This window comes from Apus apus, chromosome 14 (genome assembly GCF_020740795.1).
Source record: "Apus apus isolate bApuApu2 chromosome 14, bApuApu2.pri.cur, whole genome shotgun sequence".
NCBI classification, from domain to species: Eukaryota; Metazoa; Chordata; class Aves; order Apodiformes; family Apodidae; genus Apus; species Apus apus.
In genome coordinates this window covers 8,185,151-8,211,498 of record NC_067295.1, presented here as the reverse complement: position 1 = coordinate 8,211,498, position 26,348 = coordinate 8,185,151, and the positions used below count along the sequence as shown (strand labels likewise).

General features: G+C 40.5%; 1 protein-coding gene across 1 annotated transcript in view; it reads right to left on the bottom strand.

Annotated features, from left to right (window-relative positions):
* Window positions 1–16,118: 16,118 nt before the first annotated feature.
* PDILT (protein disulfide isomerase like, testis expressed) overlaps window positions 16,119–26,348 on the bottom strand; it is a 21,832-nt gene continuing 11,602 nt past the window's right edge. Inside the window, exons 5-12 of the mRNA XM_051632463.1 lie at window positions 26,156–26,293; window positions 25,350–25,460; window positions 24,288–24,413; window positions 23,099–23,296; window positions 21,698–21,818; window positions 20,494–20,675; window positions 17,906–17,995; window positions 16,119–16,414 (exon numbers count right to left, since the gene is read on the bottom strand). Of these exons, the coding sequence (XP_051488423.1) occupies window positions 16,343–16,414; window positions 17,906–17,995; window positions 20,494–20,675; window positions 21,698–21,818; window positions 23,099–23,296; window positions 24,288–24,413; window positions 25,350–25,460; window positions 26,156–26,293 (1,038 nt within the window). The 3' untranslated portion in view covers window positions 16,119–16,342. The remainder of the gene's footprint in view (window positions 16,415–17,905; window positions 17,996–20,493; window positions 20,676–21,697; window positions 21,819–23,098; window positions 23,297–24,287; window positions 24,414–25,349; window positions 25,461–26,155; window positions 26,294–26,348) is intronic.

Below are 26,348 nucleotides of genomic sequence, written 5' to 3'. Positions count from 1 at the left end.
TTCATTTTAAGTAACAGTGGAAGGAACTAGATTCATTTGTTTCTCCTTCAGCTACTGAACAAAAAAAAAGTTGTAAAAAATGAGATCCATCTTTTGATTACTTAGTACAGGATTTTCATCCTCTCATAAGGCATGTCAAACAAGGCCCAGAAAGTTTCCCCGCCTTTCCTTAGGCCATTAGAGAATTAAATTGATTGCATCATTTTCAGCATCATTTCACAACAGTCAATAGTCCGTCTTCCAAATTGTATCAGTGCTTGTACCATAATATCCATCTGGAAAAAGGAGCAGCTGCCCCTTCCTGATACACAAGGCATTTAAAATTCTCCTACAGAAAATGATTCAAACAAAACAGTAAAATGGCAGCAATTTACCATCTCTTTTCTCTAATCCTGCTAATAGATTCTTCTGTAAGAATAAAATTACTTGCTGTTGTTCTTTTTTCTTCTCCCATCAAGTAGCCTAAATTCACCATTATGTAGAAAAGTTTAGATCAAAAGAGAATACACATAGTAACTGTGCTGAAATAGTCACAGGCACTAACTGAATAAAGTGAAGTCAAGAAGTCAGCTTGAACACTGGGAGGAATCAGTTCTAACAGTGTGCTGCTCTGTTGCACCGTTGTGTCTTATTACCTGGAGGCTTATTTAGTGGGGGAAGGATTGCCAGCCTGGCTGGTGTGCGCCTTGGGAATGAAGCAGGAAAGGCAGTAGGCACTGGAATATAGTTTCATGCTTCTGGAGGGCTTTTTTTCCTCCCAAGCTACAGTGCATTTTTCATAACTGCTTCGTGAAAAATAGTCTGTCCTTGGCTGACTCCTTTACGGATAATCCTTCTCCTTAACTTAGTGGTGTAGAAAAGAACTACTTGCAGCCTTCTCAAGATTAACCTGTAAATGTATTCTGCATCAGTAGTGTGGTCCAGAGCAAACAGCGACTTTACCATTCCTACCCTTGATTCTCAGATATGAACCAAAACAATTTATGTGTATGTCTTTGTTGGATCAGCCTGGGAGGAGAAGACATGTCAATAGGCTCGCACCAAATGAAATGGCAGACTTCCTTTCAGCTCCCACTCAAATGTTTTCGCAGTCTCCTGTTGTCAGCCACTGCTCGTGGCCATAGGAAGCTGCTGCTGATGCCACTGCTTGGGTTAAAAGGCAGAGAAAGTGTTATGGGCAGCAACAGCTCATCAGTTACAGGCTCAGTACTACTGCCCATGGGCCAGAAAAGACATCACACTCTTAAACTGAACAATTTTTTTTTTTTTTTTTTTTTTTTCCTGAGGCCTAGAGTTCTCAGAATGTTAGAGCGGGTTAAAGGCCATGAAATGGAAAGCACAGCTCTCTGCTGGCCTGACCTTTGTGTTAACTGAACAAGCTGGAAATCTGGACCACAGGGCATTTCAGTTGCTTCGCCTAAATGTCTGTTCTGCAGCCCTGAAGTGTTGCTGCAGCATGTGGTGTGAACAGCTCAGAGTGCGCCCCTTCTGTTGAGGCTTTTCTGCTTGCTTATGGCTTGAGAGACCCCTGAGCTAGGAATTTTCCTTTGCTGTTAGATCTACAGGATTTTCCAAAGCACTGCAAAAGCAAAACACTTGTGCACCTCTGTTGGCTCAAGATGGGGATGATCCCTATGGTAAGGTGAAGCTGCTAGCAGCATGTTTCTCTGCTGAGGGATGATTGGTAGTATTTTAAGACAAGTTGAAAGAAAATGCAGAAAGTCACAATTTGTGGTTCTGCTTTCATTAAGGTATTTATTCTACATTAAGCCCCAGAAGCCTCGAAGAGTGTATGGTTGTTTGCTATTTGTTTGGTTCCTTTTACTTTGTTGTATTACTCCACCACACAGAAATGCTGATGTTTGTTTCTTTTTCTGTATCAAGAGAGGGTGATAGTTGTATCAAAGAGCTTGGCAACCAGAATTTATATTTTACTTTGATTTGCTGTCATGATATTGTTTGGAACAGCTAGTGAGGCATTTAGGAAATGTATTCAGTGTCACTAGTTTTGCTTAGAAATGTGACTCAGTGGTAGCCTTGTTAAGTGAGAAAGAGTTCTGCTTTCTTTTTCATCCCAGCTGAAGAGGTATTGGAGCACCTGGGAACGATCTGTTTGTTCAGGTCTGAGGTACTCAGACTTCCAACTCACCTCAAGCAATGACTTGATCAGGTTGCTGCCTGGAGGATAATCTACTAGTGCCTTGTGTTCAGAGTTGCCATGTGGAGAGAGAAGTCAGGAATGGAGGTCATGTTCAAAGCTAGAGCTGATGAAATTTCCCCCACTTCCATCCAACTGTCCATTCTCTTTGTTCTGAAAACCAGTTTCCAGAAAGTGTTTTCTGGACATCTTTGCTGCCCTCGTGCCCTCACCATAATCCCTCATCTAAAACTTCTGCATTCTGCTTGCGTTTTGCTACTGTAACACCTAAGGCTCCCTAGGAATTTGATTCTTGGACATCTTTGAAACTGTGAAGTGACCACTTCCCTATCTTGCTGTGCAGAAAACAATTCCCTAAGGTTTAAGTGGGAGATGCAAAGCTAGTTATCATGTCTGTTTGCCTACAGCTTCTCCACTTGTGCCCTCTCATATTCCCAGAGTCACATCTAGGCTCACATAGAAGTGTCTCCACAACATCTGACTGAGACAAAGCTGTCATTCCAGGTTTTCCCCCACCTTAGACCAGTGGGTGATATTGTGTCCTCTCAAGAAGCATCAGACTCTTTATTCTGCATATCTGTCTGGAGCTGACAGTGGCCATATATCAAAGGCTAGATACGGAAATGAGAGGGTTACACATAAATCTCTTCTCCCAGACCCTGCAGTAGCCTGATGTATAAGGTGCCTGGAAAGCTACCAAGTGCCTCTGATAATAGAGTTTCTGAGAGTATTTGATGTTAATAAGGCACCTGCATTTACAGAGTTTGCTCCAAGGACCTGCAGATACTCCATCACGGGTTGTGCACAGTTGAGAGCAGCTGAGGAGGCAGACAAAACAGGCAGGGGGGTGGGCATTTGCTGTACCTGTTTAAGGAATGGCTTGGAGGGAGCATCCTTTGCTTCTAGAAAACCTGGAGATCACTGCTGTGTTCACTGTCAGTGGGTGAAGGGGTCAGTTTAGTCCTTTAATGCTCCCTGTCCCAGAAGCACAAAGTACTATACGGATACAGGTTTGGAGGGATTTTGTTTTTCCTATCCTAGGTGAGTAGTGGGCCAGAGGCAGACCACGTTTGGGTTGGAATAGCATGGCGGTATCTCTAGGCTTCTGTTTAGTATGGCCGGCAGCCTGCATGCCTCACTGGGCACTACTAATGGTGGGTTAATACTAGGAGCCTCCTGTTCCTAGGCCATTGTTTTATATTTTAAAAGCAATCTGGACTGTATTCTGTGTGCTGGTGAAGTCTGGTTGTGGAGGGAATCAAAAACAAATTGGAAGTGCAGATGTCTGCAGCTGTGTCATGATGTTCTGCAAAAACTGCTATGACCTCAACAGGGGTCTTCATGGCATACCAGGTGAATTTATTTGCTCCTTCAAAAACAGTGTGAAATTTTCTGTCATGCTCAGCTTCCCTAAGAAGCAGGGGGAGGGATTGTATCATATATCGCTGTCAGCTGTATCATGCCCCTCAGAAAGTAAAATATTTGCCTCTTTTTGCTGTTATTATCAGCCTTTACTTTGACATTAGAACTCTCATTATTTCCTCAATTGTATTTGTATTGGCCAGCAGAGACATCTACCATCAGTAGACCTACATATTCAAGTATGATTTCTTGCACTTTGTTCCTTTACTTCAAATGACACTTCCCTCTAATAGCACTCCCACAGTCTCTTTCAGAAATTATAACTGCTGCAGACTGCATGCCCCAGGAGGTGATCTCTGTAAATTGGCAGCTCTGCCTCTCTGTGTATCTTCTGCCAGCTTGCAGAGTTCATGTGGTTCATCCTTCAGGCTAGCAGCCTCTTTATATTTAAGCACAGACATACACTCACCCTTGCAGTGAATTTTTCATCTTGACTCAGAAAATCATTGCAACCTTCTTGCTATTTTGTTAACATTTACATGAAAATTGGTGCTCCCTTTTATAGTCCAGCACATGAGCTGGTCAGCCACTGTGTTTGAATTTTTGGTAGTTTAAATGGGCTTCTAATTTTGGCCTTCTCTGTGCTCATACTGGGCTCTTTAGGAACAGCAGTAATTGTAAGTTATAGCTGATGTGAGTAACATATATAATAACGGTTATGTGTGTTAGAGAGTATGTTGTATTCAAACTACACTGCGCCTTAATCACATGTGTAGCTTGTCTGCTCATGTCCCACCCTAAACTGTTCTGAAAAGCCTGTACCAACCAGAAGGGTAAAAGCTATTAAAGGATCATCAGCAGATGCTCTTAATTAGTCACAGTCGTGTTGTATTCCTTGTTTTTAATATGATTCTTCTATGGCTATAGTCATATATTTATCTTGCTGCTTGTTTGGCAAGGAAATAATTAATGTACAGTGCCTACATTATATATATATATATATAAATAAAATATAGCCAGTGCTTGGGAATGTGATATGAAATACTGTGTTTCAGAAAAAAAAGAGGAATTAGATTTTTATAAGTTCTCCTGAAACTTGATGGATTTATGGATCCACTGCAAAATTTGATACTGTGAATTTATGCTGAAAATGTTGACCTGAACACCAGTTTTAATTTTTGTTATTTGCTCAGCTGCTCTTTATCCTTTACCCTTTGCCGTAAAGTAACAGCTTCTGGGGGCCAAATGCTGTTTTAACTCTTGCCCCCCACCCCAAAGTCACAGGGGCTTCTCAGAACCAAAGCTGGGCATTTTGAGTGTGATGAAAAATTTGCTTGCTTTCCCAAACCTGGGAAGCTCTCTGTCACCCTGTTGCTATGGCAACACCTCCCATCCACATTCCTTCATCACTACTCACTATTACTTTACTGCTGTCTTGAAGCAGTCATTGTCTTTTCCTATCATTGTGCTGAAGCAAGGAGTGAAATTACATAGAAACTGAAGGAATAGCCATAAGCACACAAAGGCAGGTTCATTCTGGGTATAAGACCACCAAAGTGATTAGCCCTGAGGACAGGTTAGTCAGAGAATGATAAATTGATGATTGGAAAGTGCAGCTCTGGTTCTCATCAGGTAATTTACTGTGTGACTTTTGTGTTGACAATTGCACAGATCATTCCCTGGTGTAGCTGCTTTTGCTCATGATTCTGAAATTTGGGGTTGTTCAGAAAAGTGATTGCCTGAGATTTCTCTGCATGAGTTACAGTTGGCTATCTGGCCAAGCTAAACATCTGGTGAAGGCTTTTTCATAGAAAGCAGGCTGGCTAAAGACCATGGGAAGTATTGTGAAGGTAGTTAAGATGAAATGCTTACACTGCCAGTTCCCAGAGGCTTTATTCCTCAAAGCGATGCCCAGTACGTTTGTTGAAAAAGCCTTAACCTGTGTGGTTAGAGCTTTAGTTGTGTAGCTGGTGATCTTTGTAGAGCCTGTACGTCTTTCTACTAGAAAATGCTTGATGGCAACCAGCCTGACAAACTCTCCTTGTAGATACCACTTATGTCACCCACATTAGTGTATGTGTGCTAGTTCCCTAAGCAAAGTAATTTTTATGAGGGTTATGATCCTTTTCTTATAGGTCTGTACCTCTGTTTTTGGTGTAGCTGGCTAAAGGTGAAGTGTTTTTGGTGTGCTCTGAACCTACGTGCTATGCAACACAAACAAGGAAGTGTGGGCCACATCTTATTTTGATGCAAAGGTTATCTCACCTAATTACGAAGTTCTGTACAGTTACCTATCTTTAATTATAAACATTGATAATTATCTATTGCAAAGTGGATAATTGTAGTGCTTCTGACTAAAACTCACTTGCTGGTGTCTTCTAGAATGTGAATGAGGGCTGTGCTCCAACTCTTGAAATGTGCATTTTACCTATCATGGTTTGAGACTAGGAGTGTCATCATGGGATGTCCTGATCTCTCAGCTGTACTTATCTTGGTAAGCTACCCTGCCCCAGCACCTTGTGGTGCTCATTTGTGCTAGATGAATATTCTGACTCTATTAAAGCAAGGAGAGTGTGGCAGGGAGTTGCATATACTGGTCTGGGACCGTAAGTGTCCTGCTCTTCTGTAGTATGTGTAGTATTCTCCCAGTAAGCAGCAGTTTGAGGCTCTTATGTCATAGTGTATGCATATTTGTATAACAGAAGTAGCTCTGAAAAGAGAGAATGAGTCTGTAAATATGATATGAAACCATTTCCCCAAAATGTTTCTGATCATGAGGTTTCCATTGATTCAGTAATGTATAGACAGCTCACAAGTCAGTGGATGAATGGACATAAAGCTGCTATGTACATATAAAAATGTCTTTCAGTGTGACTGGAATCCATGTTAGGTAGGTCTATTGATTTGTGATAAGAATTATTCCTCTAACTTCCATCAGGTGTAGGCATTGCAGGTATGTGCTGAGGATCGATGCAGTCAGGGCAGAAATGTAAATGCAGGCATGAAAAGCCAGGCAGTTCAAAGTGATTACCGTGCTATGGGCCATGCCGTGCTCCCCTCTCCACCAGCCTCAGTTTTGACTTCTGACTTTCTGAGGCAGTGAGGAGCTCTGAAGAAATTCTTATTCATGAAAGTTGGGTTGAGATCCACCAGGAAAATATCTGTCTTTTAAAGAAACTCTTGGAGTTTTCTTAGCAATGTTGGTTACGTGCAAAACGTTGCTCATGAATAACAAAGCTAATATTGCCAGCCTGCAAAGCGCTGATGCATACCCTCCAGGTAAGAAGCATTACTTGTTTGATCTTGATGGAAAGACACCCTCTGCTGGGATGGTCACTGAAACGGTATTTCATTGAGAAAACAGACATTAGAAGGAGTAGATAGTCTTTTGAATGCATGGCATTTCCCTTATGCTTCCAGTCATCGTTCATTGTAGTTCATATTTTACTATGTCATGACACTTTTAATTTAATTGTTTTGTGTGGGTTGGTTTTTTTTGGGGGGAGGGTTGAAATTACTGCTTAGAAAATTGTCTCCATTCCTTTTAGTTACTAAATGCAGATCTCACAAAATACAAGACTGTGAAGACACTTTTCTGTGCTTTAAAATTCCATTGTAATTGGTTTAGGAGTGGAATTCTCCCCTCAATTCTACGGCTGCGGTGGCCAGAAAGTGCAGAAGAAACTGTCATAGTGGAAACTAAGGAAAATACAAACATTGAATGTCAAACAGGCTTAATAGTATTTACATAAACTTGTGAAGATTTCATTTTTTATCAGTTCTAGTAAGTGTTAATTGAAATACCTGTTGAGTTCTGCTGATGGTAGATTTGTCAGCCTCCCTGACAACTGCACAAATGCATTTGAGTGTGACGCTAAAATGACAGTGGTGGTGTTGGGAAGTCCCCAGCCTGATAGTGAATGTTGTTGGTGTTTCATAGCTGTCAGTCAATCAGTTAGTCGACTGGGAACAAATTCTTTCGTTTTTGACTCAGCTTTGAAAAGTAAAGAGAGATCAAAATCAACTGTTACTTTGCTGCCTGGACTTGATTCTTCTCCACCTACAAAGAGTACATTTTGTAGAGCAGTTATCTCCAGTTACCTGTAATGTACTCTGTACTTGTATCAGTACATTGCTGTCTCTGAAGATCACTTTTCTGTAAGCACTAGTGCGTGGGCCTTCAGAGACAGTTTTAGCCCCAGAAACAAAGGGGAGCATGAAGTCTTGAGTGATCTATGTGGAGAGAACTGAAGAAATTAGATCCAGGATGCCAGAGAAATATTAGAGGAGATAATGGTAGTGAAATAGGGTAAAGAAGAACTGGGCAGATCTTGAAAGTCATCCAAAATGCTAACATCTTGGAGGAAAAAACCAGTGGGATATTTAAAAGAGTGAAAATGAAGACCATGCATAATGGCTGGTTTAGTAGGAACAGAAAGATATCTTGGGATATTACCCTTGCTGAATTTTTTTTTTTTGCCAGGATTGTGGTTCAGTATAGATGACTGAACTGCATCTTTTCTGTAGATATCACTAACCCACTTCCTTGTATTTCCAGGGAGACATTCTTTAAATTGCAGTCTGGTCTCATGATAGACATAGCACTGCTGTGTTTGCAGCTTCTCAGTGCTTGTTATGGTAGTTCTGTTGTAGTGATCAGTTTTCACATTCAGTTTGACCAATGCTGCAATCAGTTGGCATGTCCCATATAATACAATTTGATGTGTTCCGTTTCAGTCATTGTTTCAAATTTGTAGAAATGGACAAAATATTTTGATACTCTTGAAAAAGACATTGCTATGATTTTATTCATTGACATTCAGTGATGACATAGTAAGGCTTTGGATGGAGGTCAAGATATTTTCATTTTAACTTTCTGGGTTGAGCATTTTTCTTGGTTTCAGAAATTTTGTACTTTTTTTCCCCTGATGTTTTGTTTTGCAAAAAATAATAATTAAAAAAAAAGATCCGTCAGGCCAATTCCAACAGGCCAAAGTTGCTGCTGTTCTGGATAGCTTGATGTCAGCGTTACTGAACTGAAACTCTCTAGTTCATTGCATTTGTAAAAAAATGCACTAGCACTTAGCTGATCTTCCTAGCAGCCCTAGAGCTTGTTGTATGTGTTATGTACTGGTACAAAGGAACTAGCAGATCTTCATTCAACAGTTCTCTTTCATGAGCATTCGTGGTGCATCTATGATCCTTAAGGTCCCCACAGGCATTTCTCATGAGGTCTTTTCTCTCCCAAATATTATGGTTTTTGGCCCTTTGATGCTCTGTGTTGAGTCCCCTAGGTCGGTAATTCCCCCAAGGAGTCAACACAGAGAATAAGATCTTTCCGTTTACCAGCAGGTGGCATTAACGGAGCAGACAGAGACATCCTGGGGACATTGCTGGTGAAGAAATTAGCACTACTTGCTTCCTGGGAAGTTTGGTTTATTAATGTTACCTTCTTACTTGCCAGCTCGTCCCATTAGACTGTACCTGGGTGGCTTTTCTGACACGTTGAAATCTAGAGCAGAATGGTTGCCTTAAGTTTCTGCTGTTTACCACTCTGTGGGATTTTCTTAAGTCATATGGCCTTATTTCTAATTTCTAACCTTAAGATGGAAATATTGTTGTACTAGCCTCGGATAAATTACTAGGAACAAGGTTGTAGAAAATTAAACATATTTGACAAAGTATTTTGCATGCTCCCAATCCAAACGAGAATTTGTTCACTTCAAAACTGCAGTGTCTGTCAGTTGGAAGAGATTTTGGGTTGTGAAACAAAGGCATTAATTTATCCAAATGGATGTTCATTTCATGTATCACAAATTATGATTCATTTTCACCAGTGGCTGTTAAGTAGAATGCTATCTTCCTTGTCTTGTATGAAGTCCTCTGGTTGCTGAGGGAGCAATCCTTGACATTTCCACACTGATGTGCTCCCTAAGGGAATCGTCCAAACAATTCTTATACCAGCAAACATCTTAGTGCAAGGTTTTCAACTGGGAAAATACATACATGAATTTACAGGAAAGATTGTCAATCAAGTGCACACTAAGGAGTGTCCAGTCTCTTCTTTCATCAAGCCTTTGTCGTGGTTCCTTGTCTCTCTCCTGCCTGGCTCGCCATTAATGTCATGGTTTGGGCCCTACAGGACAACAAAGAACAGCCCCGAGGCTGCTCACTCAACTGCACCCCCACACACACACTCTGGGATGAGGACAAAGCACCTGGGTTGAGACAAAGGACAAGGAGGGTTCTTCACTGATTAAGGTCCCAGGCAAAACAGACTCAACTTGGGGGAAAAAAATAATACTTTAATTTCACACCAATCAAACACACACAGAACACAGACACCACAAAGAGCAGGGCTTGCATATTTATCCCCACCCTTCCTTTCTTCCCAGGCTCAAATCACTCTGTTCCCTGTTTCTCTCCCTCCTTCCCCCCAGTGGCACAGGGGGATGGGGATGGGATTTAGAGTCATTTCACAGGGTGGTGGTTCCTGCTGCTCCTTCCTCCTCAAGAAGAAGGATTCCTTACAGTCCTTCCCTGCTTCCCCACAGGGTCCCTCTCATGGGAGAGTCCTCCATGACCCTCTCCTCTCTGAGTCCTTCCCACCAGGTCTGAAGCTGCTCCAGCCTGGGCTTCCCACAGAGTCACGATCTCCTTTGGGAACAAACTGTCCTGGCACCAGAGTCTTCCACAACTGCACAACCAGAGTCCACAGGCAGCAAATTCTCTGGCCACAAAATCCAAGTCCAGTGGCCAAGTTCACTCCTCCTGCCGCCTTCAGGGAATATTCCACCACATTCCTCCACAAGTGCAGGGGAACAGCTGCCATCTCATCATAGGTTGCAGGGAAACTTCTGCTTGGGCACCTTCTTCCCCTTCTTCCTCACCAACCACCAGCACTGCTCTCCTTCCCCAGCACAGCTCTTCCCCTTCCAGAACAAGTCCTAGCTCTGCTCAGGTGTTACAGCTGTTCTTTTGTATGTTAATCGCTGAGGTGCATCTTTTGTCCCTCTAATGTCTCTTCGGCTGGGTTTCTGAGCAGGGGGAGCTTCTCAGCAGCTTCTTACCGAAGCCACTCCTGTGGCTCTTCCCTCGCTACCAAAAAACCCACCAAACCACAGCAGTCTTAATAAAGGATTACGTGGGAAATTATTAAGTAGCAAAACAAAAATAGTGCAGATTAGAGAGAGACGTGTATTTAACAGCAGTGGGAGGGTTGTTAACTGTTAAAAAGGCTGTAATTGCCACCCATAAACCAAGACCTAGAGGCACCTGGTGCTGTACAGCCAGTGTAAAACAGTGATACAGATTTTTGCAATGTTCTTGGAGACTTCCAAGAAAATGTGATTTCTGTGAAAATGCCTTGATCCGCTGAAGTTAGTAGACTTGTGCAAACTGCCATTTAAAAAAAGGATCAGGGCATGGTGGAATTTTTTCCTGGCTCAGCGAATAGTGATGTTTCAGAGGAAAAGAGAGTAAGGCAGGCCCATCAGTGTCAAACTAAGTAAAGGGAAATGATAGTTAACTAGTATTTATGAACACTTTCAGCTGCTGCTGGTCTTAAAGAAGTATTTTTCTGACAATGATAGATGGTGTGACCTGGGATGTAGAGGCTGCAGGAAGTGCTTTCCAAGCATGTTGGTTTAGTTCAGCTGTGTCTGGGTCTGTTAGCATGTGGTGTGCTAAGAAATAGCCAGCACCTGCTCAAAAATGACAACGCCAGAGAAGGGAAATTTAGGTAAAATTCTCAACTTATTTCAGTCTATTAAATATGTGCTTTGAAGAGCTCAGGCTTCAGCAGTGATGTTTACACATGTATGGTCCTTAGCCTCTGCTGACTAATTATGATTCTACCTATGTCTGTACTTAGCAAGCAGACAGCATTTGTTCAAGGGGGCTCTTGCCAGCTGTGCTGGTGAAAGTGCTTTTCAATAAGATTCAAATTAAATGCTTTATTAATATTTATTATTCACTGTTTGCAGTTGTTGGTAACATGCATTTGCCCAGAAGAGCTCAAGTAAAATGCAGCAAGGAGAGGAGGAAAATGATTCTTCCATTGTTTGTGTTCACGGCATGGTGTGTTAAGTGTTGATACAGATCCAGCGTGTGACTGGCGAGGGTCCCTGTTCCATAAATTCCCTGCCCAGGACCTGGTGTAGAGTGGCTGGCAGGCTCTGGTGAAAAGGCAGCCACTGCATGTTTGTTCAACAGTGAGGGCTGGGCAACAGGGCTGGCACAGCTTTAGTTCTGTCAATGTTTTACACAAAGCAAGTAGTTCCAAAGGTGATTCTCAGAAACTGGAAACTGAGTGCACATTGGGCAATGCGTGTTCCCTTTGGTCCAGTACTGTACCATGAGAAACAATGGCCTCTCAGACTAATGAAAAAGCTGAATTTGGCTTGGCCTTTTAGTCTTGATAGTTCCCAGATATAGCAAATCAAGTATGAAACAGGAGCAGTGAAATCCAAGCCTTCTGAAGTGGACACAAACCTGAGTGAGTGACTGTCAGATTGTGTGGGACACCTGATGCACAGATGCAGTAGCGTGGCCACAAGCCCAGGGGACAGATGGGTTTAAAGCATTTCCCAAATCAAAGTTTTAAATGAGCACAATTTCCTTCCCCCTGTCACAGCTGATTATACCAACCATGGTTTTCAAACATCTGAGCTGAGTAATTTCATCAGCCAAACTCCACTTGAGTTAAAACAATTGTATGGTTTTATTAAAGTGCAAATTGTTCCTTTTCGTTAATATTTCTGTATAAAATCGTTGCCTTAGAGCAAGCTCACCTCTCCTTGCTTTCAGGAGTGATGGTGAGAAAAATGCAAGGTGGAGTTAAAGGCTTCCTAACATTTGAAGCTTGGCAATTCAAGTCTTTGAATTAAATGCTTGAAATGCTGAATTTAGACACCTCACTCTGGCCATCCCATCAGTCTTCAAGCATACGTGTATGTGTGTATATATCTACCAAAACAAAACTTCTGACCTATAAGCCAGACCTTTTGATTTATACCAATTATGCCACTTCCACACTGAGGTTTTTTGAACAGTCAATACATTTGTTGTGCCTTTGTTGTAATCTCTTGTGGCTGTATTGTGGTTCTGTTACTGTTATTAAGCTGATCCCAGCTGAGAGTAATTCCAGGGCCGTTAAGCTAGGATGGAGCTGTTGCAAAGATGAAAGAATTATTGCATTGCTCTTTAGGATTGATTATTTCTCCTGTGCATCTGAGCATTTATGAATGATTGTCAATTCTGAACAGAATTTTTCTTCCCCAGGATTTAAGAAAATAACTTAATGAGATGAATTGCTTATCTGCAAGAGGCTCAAAGTTTGCATTTGAAGGCAGAATAGGCTGCCATTTAGTAAAAAACAAGTCACCATTTCTTGGGGATGGTTCAGGTTTACTCCCCTTTTTGTATTAAACTTTGCTATGCTTCACATTTTGTTTGTCAGTTGTTCTATGAGTAAGATACCTAGCTAGAGTGTTGCTTCCACTGCTCCATGTTGAAAACTAGACACTGCAGATTAAACCAGCTCCACAACTGATGCATATTGATACATCTTCTCTTAGTCCTGTCTGTCTTAATTGATAGGGTTTATTTATGTGCATGGGGAGATTTTTCATATAATTAAAACCCAGTGATACGGGTGCATTCAAAATGCTGCTATTCATTTACAGGAACAAATTTGACTAATAAACATTGATTTTTCATTCTGTCTTTTTGCATGGATTTAAATAGTTTTTAGAATGTCTGAGCACAGATATAATTATATACTCTTTAAACAGATTCAATTCATGTTTAGACTAATGTAAAAGTAATGTTGGATTTAGCACAGTTTGAGGAAGTAATTCCATTTCAGATGTTTAGGGCTCAATTCTGCATGTGACAGTTGAGGAGCCACTACAGAGAGTGTTACAAGTTTTGTTTACTAAACTGACAGAAGTTAGGACCCATGGGGAATTCAGTTGGTAGTGGGTTATCTGAATCTGGTTAAAACACTTGTAAATTTTTGTTCCAGGAAAATATTCATGGGTCAGAGGGAAAATGAGACAATGTGCAAAGCCACTTGTGTGCCATGGAGGGCAGATCCTACCATGGTTGAAGGTTGGAGGAGCCCAACCCAGCCAGTAAAAAGGCAAACTCTTGAGCACAGGTAGACTTGCCTTTCAGGCAGCCTTTTACCAGATGCTTCATAAAATAAATTTGCAACTCTTGTCATGTATCAGGGCATGTGAGTCTGCACTTGGCCCCTTGTCTTGACACAACATCTGAGAGTGGCTGGAATAGAAATGAGAACATCATTTGCCGAGATGGCACATGTTTTCATTAATATGTAATCTTGCACCTTGTAATAGGATAGATAGCAATTTCAGGATTGAGCTTCGTATACAGTGGGATAGGCACAGTGAAAATTAATTTTTTTTCATTATCTTGAATGGTAAGGCCATCTGCCAGATACAGAGTAGTGCTGAGCATTACTTGCTCCGTTTTTCCATGAGGAAACTAATTAAAAGATTACAGCTTCTGTGTGTAATAGTTGTTCAAAATAGATTGGTGGCACTGCTTGTCATTCAAATTATATCCTGTTGCAAGCAGCAAAGGGAAAGCATGCTGACACTTTCCTCTCTTTGAGATTCAGTTCATCTCATTTGCCTTCTAATCTGATCTCCCAGGATATCAAATGAGGGTTTCTGTTTGTTAATGAATGCCCAATGCTAAATGAAAGTTAAATGAAGCCAATACCCAGCAGTGATCAGGTTAATTTTGTGGTACGCCCTTCTGGCGGTGTCCCAGAGAACTTGTATTTGATGTCCAAAGGAAAATTGACTTCCTCAGTTTTGTGTAACCGAAGCAGTTTTAGCATACTTCAGTGGCTGCATTGACAAGTCATTGTTTCTGTGTGATATTTGTAAGGTCCTCTTAACAAGGATGCTGAGAAGCACTTAATGTTAACTGCATCCCACGCAGTCCAGCTGAAGTGGGAGTTTCCACCCACAGCAAACTTAGGTTGGTCTTTCTAAAACCAGCACTGTGCTATCTGGGTCCCATGTTTTCCTCTTGATTTGCTTTATGCTCTGTTGCAGTTCTGTCAAAAACTTGCTCTGTCATAGAACATGAGAATTAAACTTTTCTTGGTATCTTCAAAGAATAATTTTGCTTTACATAGTAATAGCTCAGCTGTGGTTCACAATTACAAGTGGAGGGGTGGGGTGTATCTCAGATCTACCATCCTGGCTTTTAAGCTACAGTTCCCCATGTGGCTTTAAGCTCCTTTTCCCCTTGTAGGTGATGTTGCTGTGTCAGAGAAGGGAGCTAGAGCTGGCAGAAACCTAAATGTAAGGAGCCCATCCAGTCGGTGCTATTCACCAATTTCAGATGGTCTGAGTACACTGCTCAAGAAATGAGGTCCAAGACCTAGAAAATCAAGGTGGACCAAATTAGGAACGGTGATCTAGCTCTGAACATGCTTCAACAAGTGTCTTCTTTCATTAAGAGGATTTAATTGCAGTCCCAGTGAATGTTAGCCCGGCAGAGACAAAACTGTTTCCCTGAAGTATATAAACAGTTTTACTTTGTGTCTTCTTGTGAACTTTCCATCAATGAAGGCCAACTGACAGCCTCATGAGGTGAGTTTGTTGCATGTTGAGTGCTATTTATTTTCCAAGAACTGGGAAGCAGATAAGTTAGTATTTCATCTTAATTCTCTGTGTTCAGGTATTTAATTACACATTGCAGCTTGGATAGCAAACAACCCATCTGTCATGAACTGCACTTTTTAGCAAATAATTGTAAAATGCAAGAGGTCTTGCATTGTCTGTCTCTTGTTAACTTGCATGACAGGTGAGAGTTAGAACTCCACTGTTCTTTCAGTGCTGCATTCTTCACTGCAGTAATTAATTATCCTTTCATTCAAATTGATGTTTCTTCTTTTTTTAAGTTTTCACCTTTTTTCCTCTACTTACAAAGAAAGGTAAATTATTGCTAAGTTGGGAATTAAGACTTTGGAAATCTGCTTTTGAAATGAAATATGAATGAATTATCTTCCTGCTCTAACTGTGTAAGAAAGGTTTTAAATTTTCAGAATTATTTCTGCTTTATCTGGCCCCTGCAGGAAGAAATTACTATTGCCCAACAGTTTCACCGTTGCTCTTTTATAATGACTGGGATGATTAGGGGACCTAATTTAACTAAAATTTGACTCATACCTGTGACTTTCTGCATTAGGTGTGATATTTTTCTTATTGGAATTAACTTATATCTTAATTTCTGCATTCTCTACTACTTAATAATAAAAATAATTAAAAAATCACAAACTGCCCCTTGGTCCTCTTTTGGCATAGCCCCTAGATTCTGTTATTTCTTTTGAAAATCACCATAGAAGTTCTCTTTGCAGTGTTGGTCCCATCCTTCTGGGAGCAGTTAATATCCCTTGAAAACAATAGGGCTGTTCTAGGATAAATTGCAGAGCAACAGGTTGCAAACCTTTTGTGGATTTTGTTCGGAAAGAATAGTTTTATACCTTGATGTGTTTGCCATTGGAACTTACACCTTTCTGAATGAGAGCACTTTTATTGATAGTAAAGGCATTATTTAAGCAAAATTGACAATATTTAAAAAACCCAACAATTGGCAAATGATCCCAATATAACTAGAATTAAATTGGATTCAGAAGAGAGGTTACACATGAGCCTACTGAATTCTTTACTTTTATTTTTTGATCCAGGTCTCTGTTCACTTGAGATTATTCTTCCAGTGAGTTCCTTCTGGGAAAGATTCTCCACAATCCTCAGAATTTGGTCTTTCTCTGTACTGTTAAAGTTCTTCCTTCTCTGTTATTACAGTCTCTTTTTGGTTGAGATCCTCTTTGATTCCTCCCAAAGGATCCTTTTAAAAAAAGCGAACACAAAGCAAAGCTGCTTATTACTGATGTTCACAAAGAGAATTGCTCTAGTAACTCTTTACTCCCAAACAAATGTTTAAGATTATATGAAATGCAGATTTTCATCTTCGCAACCAAGGAACTTCAGGGCTTGTTAGTAAGGTCAGAAGTAGTGCTGCTATTGCAGAAATGTGTTTTGCTTTTAAACTTTTTCACCAGTTATGGCAAAGCTTTGTGTGAAAGTTTAATAAGAACTGGGAAAACTGTGTTAGGTAAACTGACAGGCATAAGACAGTCTGTTCTAGGCAATCTCAAAAAAAACCTGCCTTCTTAGTTATCTTGTTTGTGAATCCCCTCAGGTGAGGGTGAAGGGTTTTTCCAACAGGGGATTTAATACCAAGCACTGTACTGCAAATGGTCTAATACTACAGTCTTCTTGGAAAATTTGGTGCTTGCCAGGTAAGGATGGAGGATGTGAACAGGTGAATAAATGCCAATTACTTACCCCTTTTGCTTCACAGAGCACGTTTTTCAATTGTGTTTTGTAAACTGTTTTTTTTTTACTTACTCTTTAATGTGAAATAAAGCAAATCAAAGCCTCTGGTGGAAATAAGACTGAAAACTCAAAACTGTTTCTCCACCCATGGACAGTTTCCCTACTAGTTGAAAAAGGTGTTAATGATAAGTATTGCTATCCTGTGGATCTACTTCAATTCCAGGCAGAATGGGCCCATGATTCTAATACTGGGTAGACAGTGTCTCCATCTGTATGTCAGGGTTTTTTTCTATTGCTTGAAACTGTGTGGAGCTTGATCACATTGCTCACTTCTAGTGTGTCGTTTACAGCGGAGTGTCTGGGATTAAATAACAGGCTGATCTGGGACAGCTAATGCTCATCTGGTGTGATACACAGTGGAGGAGAAAGAGTTGAGGAATCGGACTGTAATCATAACCAGATTGCCAAGAGAGGGGCAGTCTCTTGGCTCTTAGTTGTGCCTTTGCTTTATAAAGAAGAGAAGCTGCACTGAATGAAGCAGGATGAGGTGAGCAATGAATACTGGAATCACTCCAGCTATAGCTGAAATTAACAGCTGGGGTTTCTTTTTTCCAGCTAAAATCCTGACTAAGTTTTGCTTCCACCTGTCAAGGTGCAGGTTCCTTTCTGCCATGCAGTACTCACTACCAGAGTGTTAATACAGTGACTCAGTGATAACATGAGCAGTGAGAGAAGAGGGTTTTTGTGTGATGAAAACAAGGATGTATGTGGGTGTGTGCTTGCCAGGCAGTGATACATGACTGCAGCTAGTGTAGCCATGCCAAGCTAGTCAGCTTGAAAACAGCTAAGAGCTGGTAAGAGCTGCCCAGTTGTTGATAGGAGCAGTGGCTGAAGCCCATATGTGTGGCTGTGCTACAGCCAGTTCAGGTATGCCAGTACAAAGTGGGAATGTGCCTTGGATTGTACAGCAGATCAGTCAGTGTCTGGATCAAATGCCTACCTTCTCTCCTGGTTCCCCTTTGGCCTTGATTTGTTCTTCTAAGAATTCAGCAAATGCCTCCAAGGTATGCTCCCCATCGTAGGCCACCTCCTGAAAAGAGTTTTAAGTATTTAAATCCATACACAAAATGCTGGAAATGACAGCATAATCAGCTGGAGGTTTTCAGTTCTTTAGACTGACCCAGCTCTAAACTTTCTGCTCAGTTTAGAAAGCGTGGGCAGTGGCACAGCAGGTTCCAACATCATCTGAAACTCAAGTGTAAGTTTAAAACAGATGTATAGCCCTAAGAAGAAAAGGAGTTGTATAAAAACTATAACCAATATTATGTAATAACAGCCCTGGATCCTGCCAACTACTGACCAGTGTCTTTTCTGTGTTTAACAATAAACATTTGCAAAATATTTTGGAGAGCAGAGTCCTTTAAGTGTCCAGCCGTGATGCTTAAAGCTCTCTAAAGAATTTGATGGTGATTAAAATTCTGAAAAAGTTTTGAAAGATACAATCCAGAAGTACCAGCTGTTGCACAGCTTGAAAGAACAGGAGGAAGGTGAGCAGTCACATTAATTTTCTTATACTTCACCTTAAGTTGAGAGTTTACTGAGGATTTTCCTCTGAGGAAGTTTATTGGAATAAGCACTTTCAGTTTAGAGCTTTCAAATTCTCTGAGGATGTCTAGGCACCATCCTGTATTTTAAAGATCTCTCCTAATGCCTTTGCTCTCTGGAAATATAAAAGGATCTTGCACAAGTCTTTTAACATGAAATTGTAGAAGATTGTGTACATGACATTGGGAATTGTCTGCTCTTACCTGAGTATATTTAGAAATAGGCAGATACCTATTCTCACTGAAGTTCACTCCCATTGAGATCAATAATGCTGAGTTACTTTGTACTAGTTACTAGTAGGCCTGTTTTGAGTTTGAACGACTGTCAACGAAACACCTCAATTTTCTGATGAATTCACTAAAGGTATACAGAGGTTTGATATTTCCATTCAGTAAGGTATTCTCTTATAATAAAAAGTGAAGCCTTGAACTTATTTTATGTTTGCAGTCTTAAGTTTCTTGAGAAAGTTTCTTTGATTCTTCAGAGACGATTACCATTCTCAGACATGTCTTGATTTTTAGATGCTCTGTTGATGGCTGGAACAGCAATTTCTTAGAGCCTGAAGACCTGTAAAGCCAGAGAAGCAGCTGATTTGTATCCTATGCTCTGACTTTTGTTGACTTCTAGAAAAGGGCAAGTATATGTGGGAGAATTCCCAGCCTGACTGCTGCTTGGGTAGGAAATGCCCGAGATCTGCTGCCGGGACTTTGCATTAACTGCTTGAGTGTGTTGTGGATCAGTTATGATTGCAGTGAGTAAAGGTGTCTGTGACCAGCTGTACATTTAGCGTCATAAGAAAGAAGGCCAGAACACTTAGGTCTGCAAGACCTGAGACATCTGCAGGACACCTGCACCTGTAGTCAAGTACAAGTTAAAATTTCTGAAGTTGAGTGAACTAATATAAAAACATGGTGTGCAAGAAAGAACTTGACATGTCAAATACTTTTTATTTCAGGGTATTTGTATGTATTACACAACCACTTAATAGTTAATGAAAGTTGTTACCAATAGGTTTTTTATGAACTGACATTTATGATGAGCATTTAATGAGCTTCTGTGTTTTTGCATGAAGACCAAACACTATGTGAGCATGCAGGACTGCAGTTCAGTTCATTAGAAGCTGTGCATGCACATCCAAGAGGAAAATCTCTCCCTCAAAGATTAAATGAGGACACAGGCAAATGTCTTAGAATTTAATTTCAGTTTGGAACTAAGAAGAAAAATGAAAAGCTTAGGAATGTCTTGATTATAACTGTATCTTAGAATTATTTTTTTTGTTCAGAGGTATTTTCTTTTTAATTAGATTATCTGTATAGCTGGAGGAATATAGCTCTTCAATATTTTTCTTTGCTTTCTCTTTCAGCAGCCTTTTCTGATTATTGTGTAACATAGCTGATGCATTAGGCAGCATATCGTAAAGATCATTACTCTTGATAACAAATTTTTATGGCCAATTGAGGCTGTGATACTGGAATGAAGTAAAATTACTGGCATAAGTGTATAGAAGAAAGTTTTTGGGTTTGGGTTTTGTTAAAATGTAGAGGATATAGTAAGAGTAGTATCAGCATTTTAGAGGCTGTAGTCATAACCTATTTCAGAAACAACTGGCTTAGGGTAGTTCTGTGACAGTGTACCTCTTGTCATGCTTTGAAGTAAAAAGGCATTGCAATGATGAGATACCTGCAGGTTCACTCTGCGTTGGGACTGTTGCTGAAACGTAACAGGCAGATTGGAGGTTGTTAAACAGCAGAATGTAAGGCTGTAGTGACTTGTAGGTCCAAGTCAGTAAATGATGCATGGGCTCTTGCCACAGCCTCACACATAGGAGAAGACAGTATAAGGGTTTCTCCTCTAATTCAGGTTCTTGACAGCAATCAATCCAATGTTGCTTAAGGGAGTCCTTTCTCACCACAATGCACACACGCACATAACCCCACTCAGTGTGCAGCTGTGTCTCCACATTCTTTGCTGACAACTTCTCACCTGGTAACCTGGTCCAGCAGGGAAGAGTCTGAAGAATGGATAACGACCTAATCCAACAGACAGGATGTCATTTGCTGTGACATCTATCTTTGCAATGATTATGTCTTTGTGACTTTCATATTGCTCTCCTAGCTTATCCCAGATTGGCAGGAGTTTTCTGCAGTCATAGGACCAAGGGGCATCTGCAAATTTAAAAAAAAAAAAAAAAGAAAAAGAAAATGTAGAAAGATGCAGTCTGGCAGAAGAGCATATGCTGGTGCAATCACTGGGACCCATTTAGCCCTTAAATTTAACAGGGTTTTGGATTTCAGTTGTTGTCAGTCTCTACTTGAAGCCATTCACCCTTCATGAATTTCATGAGTTCTCATGTAGTGATAACTAGTTGTTCACTAATGCATTTCTGATGATAGTGCTGCTTTAGCTCTGTTTAGCCTTTCATTACTATAACAAACACACAGTTTTTGTGATTAGACTTGGCAGGAGAGGAGTGCCAGATAACCAATGCAACCCAAGTAAGTCTTACATCATCCCCATCATGAAAGACTTACCAGAAACACAAAGTGCTTTCTGCATATTAAAATTAACTGTGTTCATAACATATGCTACATTTACACTAAAAGGAGGAATTTGAGGTTGATAGTTCAGTGCTTTACTGAAGTAACTAGGGCACAAACTGTTCCCTGCTTGCTGGTACAGGGATAGGACAGTGGCTTCTTGCTGAGAAGACTCAAGCAGGAAAGCCACTTCCTTTGCAGACAGGAGGAAAAAAAAGGGTTACAATTTGCTAAACCACAAATCCTGTCTGGAATGTAATCTTAGAATATTATAACCTCACTTAATTCTCAGTCCTTGGAAGACAGCCTGTCTCGCACTGTACAACATGCTCTAATGTTCCACTGTACAACATGATGTTCTAGTGTCTTTTTGCCTTGCAACACTGAGATTTGATACAGCCTTGAGAAATATATACTTAAGAGACCCAGTGTTACTCAGTGCAACCCTAAGTCAGCAAAGGTATTACAGAGTTTCCATGGATGTGACACAAATTTTTCTTCAATGCTTTCAGCAAACAACAAAAATTAATTAATCTCAGCTTCTGTAAAGTGTAAAGATTAGTTTGGTATTTAAGCAGGAGCTTTCATTTTTCATTTCCAATTGATCATGTTAAAGCAACTTAAAATCTGCATCCAACAATAACACTTACAAAACATAACAAACACAGTTGTGGTCTTATTGAAGACAATCCTGTTGAAATTCTTCCCAACAAGCACTTTGACAGGCATCTTGTCCCAGTCCTCTGGAATTTCTTCACTGGGGAGATGTAGCTAAGCAGAAACAGAAACACTGCTGTGAAAGTGCAGGGAGCATTTAGAAGCTGTACTCCAGCTCAAGGTAACGTGAGACCAATGGGACCTTTCTCTACCTAGTGTGCACTGTTACTATATGTTATTTTTTACATCTGCATCCTAGCCACCCTCCTGCTACCACCTTCTTTCCCTTCAGTGGGGAGCTGGAGTCTTGCACTTATTCATGGTAGTCAGAATTACTTCTCCCTCTATTCAATACAAACCCCATTGTAGATTGTCTGAAAATCACCTTTGGGAACACATTTGCATTCGTTGTCCTGAAATCTTGTTGCCCAGTGTTCAGAACTAGAGTCCCGAAAAGCTTACCTCTTGTGGGCTCTCAAAAGTGGTGTAAAACATGGAAGAAAGTGTGCATTCCCTGCTTAAATCTCTGCCTTCATCACCAGACACAATCTTCTACCATTTACAGTGTCTTAGCTGGGAATTTCTTTTCTTTTACACCACAATGTAGCAATAGAAAAGCACACATTGCCCGTGGAGGCTGTACCCTAGTGGGAGTGTGCCACACAAGCAGGTCTTGGAGAAGAAGAGGAAACATCCCCACCTCTTCTGTCCTGCTCCCCTCCAAACATTGAAATTGAGAACTACGACTTAAATCTCTTAAATTCTGATGTCAGACTGACTACTTAGTCTTTTCTCCTCATGATGGGAACAGAAGTAAATCACCCGTAAGAGCACTGAATAAGCAAAATATTTTAATGTATTTTTCACATGAGGGTGGAAGATGAACCCTCAGATACTGTATTTGCCATCAGGAATGATCCCCCCCTCTGAAAATTCACACTCCTAAAATTACAACAAATACCAAATCTTGCTTTAGTTTATAAATTTTCTATTTACTGAACTTCTCTGTAGCCTCAAAATCAGTTGCAACCATTTTTTGCATCTTTCCCAACTGAGGCAGTGAATTATCTCCATTGTAGGATTGGAAAGATTGAGATTTTAGGCAGTTTTTAAACTGCTGAAAATACATCAGCTGAAATAAACAAAAATATTAGGCCATAAATGACTTACCTAGTTCTTATCTAGGAGGACTGGAGAACATTGCAGTCCACTGCAGTTGTTAAATACAGAGGAATGCTCTGTCAACAACTGCAGATAAAAGCATCACAGTGAGAGTAAATTGATAAACTGGTGATCCGAACCACACACTGTTGTAATTTGAAAAGGGACATTTTGCAAATTTTTTAGTGTTGTAGCTGGTGTATAAAGCAGTATCTCATTAGTAATGGACATACCTTTGCTTTTCCATTTAGGTAGCTGTGGCAAAATTCTTTGAGGTTCTCCACAGTCACCTCATCTGCAGGCATTTTGTACTTTGCATCACTTGTCAGATTTAGGATTCTCACAGCGGGAACATCAACCTCCGTGATGCGAAAATATTCAAAAACTCGTCCATTCTTTGTTTCATTAGTATTCACCAAGACAAACATGATCTGATAACAAAGAGAGAGTCATGCATCTGGAGAGTCATGCACCTTCTAGCTTTAGTTTAGCTATTTTAGAGAAATGGACCATGGAGCTTGGCAGGGGTTTAACCTTAAAGGTGAAGAATTGTGTAGAACCGTATTTTGGTCCCAGCTGAACAACCAGCTGCTTTGTGAGCTTTATCTTACCTTGATCCTAGTTAGTAATAAATGCTAAAGCAGCCAGAAGGGGAGTGGAGCTTTTGTCCACGGAGCTCTGTCCTTTTATGGTGGTTTGCTATCATCCATTTTAGTAACAGTTCTAAATTACACCTTAAAGCTCTTACTGCTCTTTCTAATAAATCTGAACAGGACAAAAGAGCTGAAACACCTGTCATCTGTATGTATTTACCAATACTAATGTGTGATATTTTATTACAAGATGACTTACCAATCTTCAGTGTCTCATGTGCTTGGAGCAGGAGTAGCACCACAGTGATGGACGATGGAGAACTGAAATATTTCTGTGCATGATTATCTATACCTGTTTATATACATGCAAACGTGTGCTGCAAGCAAGGCTATGCTGATGCCATGCAGTATTTTGCAGGTTTTGTAGCTAGTTCCAGCTCTTGGTTCAGACAATACACTGAGATCCTCAGGGCATTTCCTGGTGGTGGCAGAAATTGCCAGAACCTTGCTAAAAGTATCTTTAGTTGGAAGTTGCTCCAAAAAAGTAATATTTGTAAAATTAGAAAGAGGTTTATTTAGAGCAGGTGGAATTAGTGTTGGTTTGTGGGATCTTTGAGTTTTAAAGAACCATTTTCAAATGAAGTTTATTTTTCAGCTTGGTTCTTTAAATTAAAAAAAAATGTTACTGAAACTATTTTAAAATCATTTGGTACACTTAGAAAATGAACTGACAGTGGTGTAGTTTTACCACTAATATTGGCAAGTGTTTTTCTGTTGATCTGGGGTCATTGGTAGTCATACTTGCAAAGCAGGATTCAGTGTTACAAACCTTTCCTCTAAGTTCCGCAGCAGCAGACTTGTAGTTTTCATAAATCACTTTGAATGTCTCTGAGTTCATTGGGGTGAACAGCAAGATGTGATTTTCAACAGGGACATCAAAAATCTTCACAGATGTCTGGGAAACAAAAGACTCAACATCTGTTCCACTCTTTGCAGGCAGAACAATGAATCAGAGGCTCAGAGTATCCGTATCATTCAGTTTTTATTTCAAATTTTACTTTTAAGACTCAGTTCCCAATCATTTCCATAACTATTGGATTTTTAAATTGTTTTAAAGAAGATAGTGAGAAGAATCAGCAGCTGCTGAGTGTTTTCTCTGTTCCAGGAAAAACCTCATAGTTATTAATAGATTTTTACAGTCAGAAGGGACTGCTACAATCTTCTAGTCTGACCTCCTGTATAACACACACTGAAGAATGTGCTGAAGATAAAAGGCAATGTTACCCAGAGGCCCAACTGTAGCAGCTGCAGGAGGTCAACCTGGTTGGGGTACTTCCTTCACTTCTAGGTGGCATCAGCAGCTTACATCTCCTCCCCTGCACAGGGTTGCCCCTTTCTCATGCCACCCCATGATTAGAGGCAATGGGGTGTCCCCCAGGCAAGCAGGTACTTCTATGTCTTTCTCTTCCTACCTGCACTATCCACAATTATTGCTGGTTTCTTTCTTCCTTGTCTTGGCCCAGAGGATCTGGTTACTGCATGGAAGTGGAAGGGTTGGAGCCAGGATAGGGACCAACCTTCCAGCCTACCATCCCAACTGTTTTGCTGCACAGGAGATGTTTACATGTTGAGGCAAATGGATGGTTTGGCCACCCATTCCCTGTCTCCTCTAAGAAACAACATCTTGGCACAGGGAAGCATCGTTTGGTCTGGATTGGAACAAGAGCTGCCTGTTGGGTTCTGCTGGTGTTTCTAGATGTGTTTAGAGCTGGACCAAAAAAGTTCTCAAATACTAAGGTGCAGAGTAGCTACCTAGGTCTCTTTCTGCATGTATTCTTGTCTTTCCTGTCATTCTCCTGTGACTTTCGTTTATACAGTGAAATACACATACCTCAAGATTATATTCAGTGACCAAATCCAAGGTAAAAGTTTTGATTAGCCTTGTTAGATCCAATTTGTTCGGTCTGCCATCTTCAAGTACTTCATTATGCACAGGTTTTCCCTTGGACAAATAGTGAAGTTTGAGAGGTTGTTGGCCTTATCAATAGGAGCAGAGTCTGTCTTTAAAATGTTGTTCTCAGCTTTGTCATTTTATGATCCTTAGTAACTGAAATTCTGTATCTTGTAAAATAAATGTCACAGGTAGATTACTGAACAAGATTGTAGCTAAAATTCATGGTACAGCTGACAGTTTTAATTTGTTCAGTAATCTTAACATTCTGAAAGAACTTTTCTATATCTGTACACTCTATCTGTGACATATGCCCACTCAGGATGTCCTTGGTCTGACTACTTCATAGCCTGGGCACTTCTTCTGTTGTAGATTAGAAGAAAAGGAAGATTTCTGACCAAAAGCAATACAAAGGAAGAGGTCAACATCTGTGAAACACACTGAACCTGGCAGCATGTGTTGGTCAGAACATGAGTTGGAAAATACAGCTGTTTTTTTCCAGATTCTTAACAATAAATTAGGAGATTGAACGTAGGCAGGAATGTAGCAGAGATGGAATGTATCAGTTGTCCAAAGGTGTTGTTTGTCGCTTGCTTCTCTGTAAATGTAACTGTGTATGTGTGTGTTAAACTGTTTTAGTTTCAACTAGGAAGTATTTTAACCTGTAAAATCCCCAAACTACTTTTCTGTAGCTCAGAGCTGCCCCAGCACTCCCTGCACCTTGCCTGCCAAGCTTACATTCCTACCTTCTCAAAGACAACCAAGGTGTTCTTGTGGATGCCGTAGTTAGCACAGACGTCCTCGCTGGCTGTCATCCCGAAAGGCATCTCGGGCACATCTCTTGCTGTCTCACTGAAAACTTCCATAATGTCATTGGCAAGTTCCTAGTCCCAGAAAGAGTATGTATTAAGACTGTGTCCTGCATCCAGCTAGGATGTG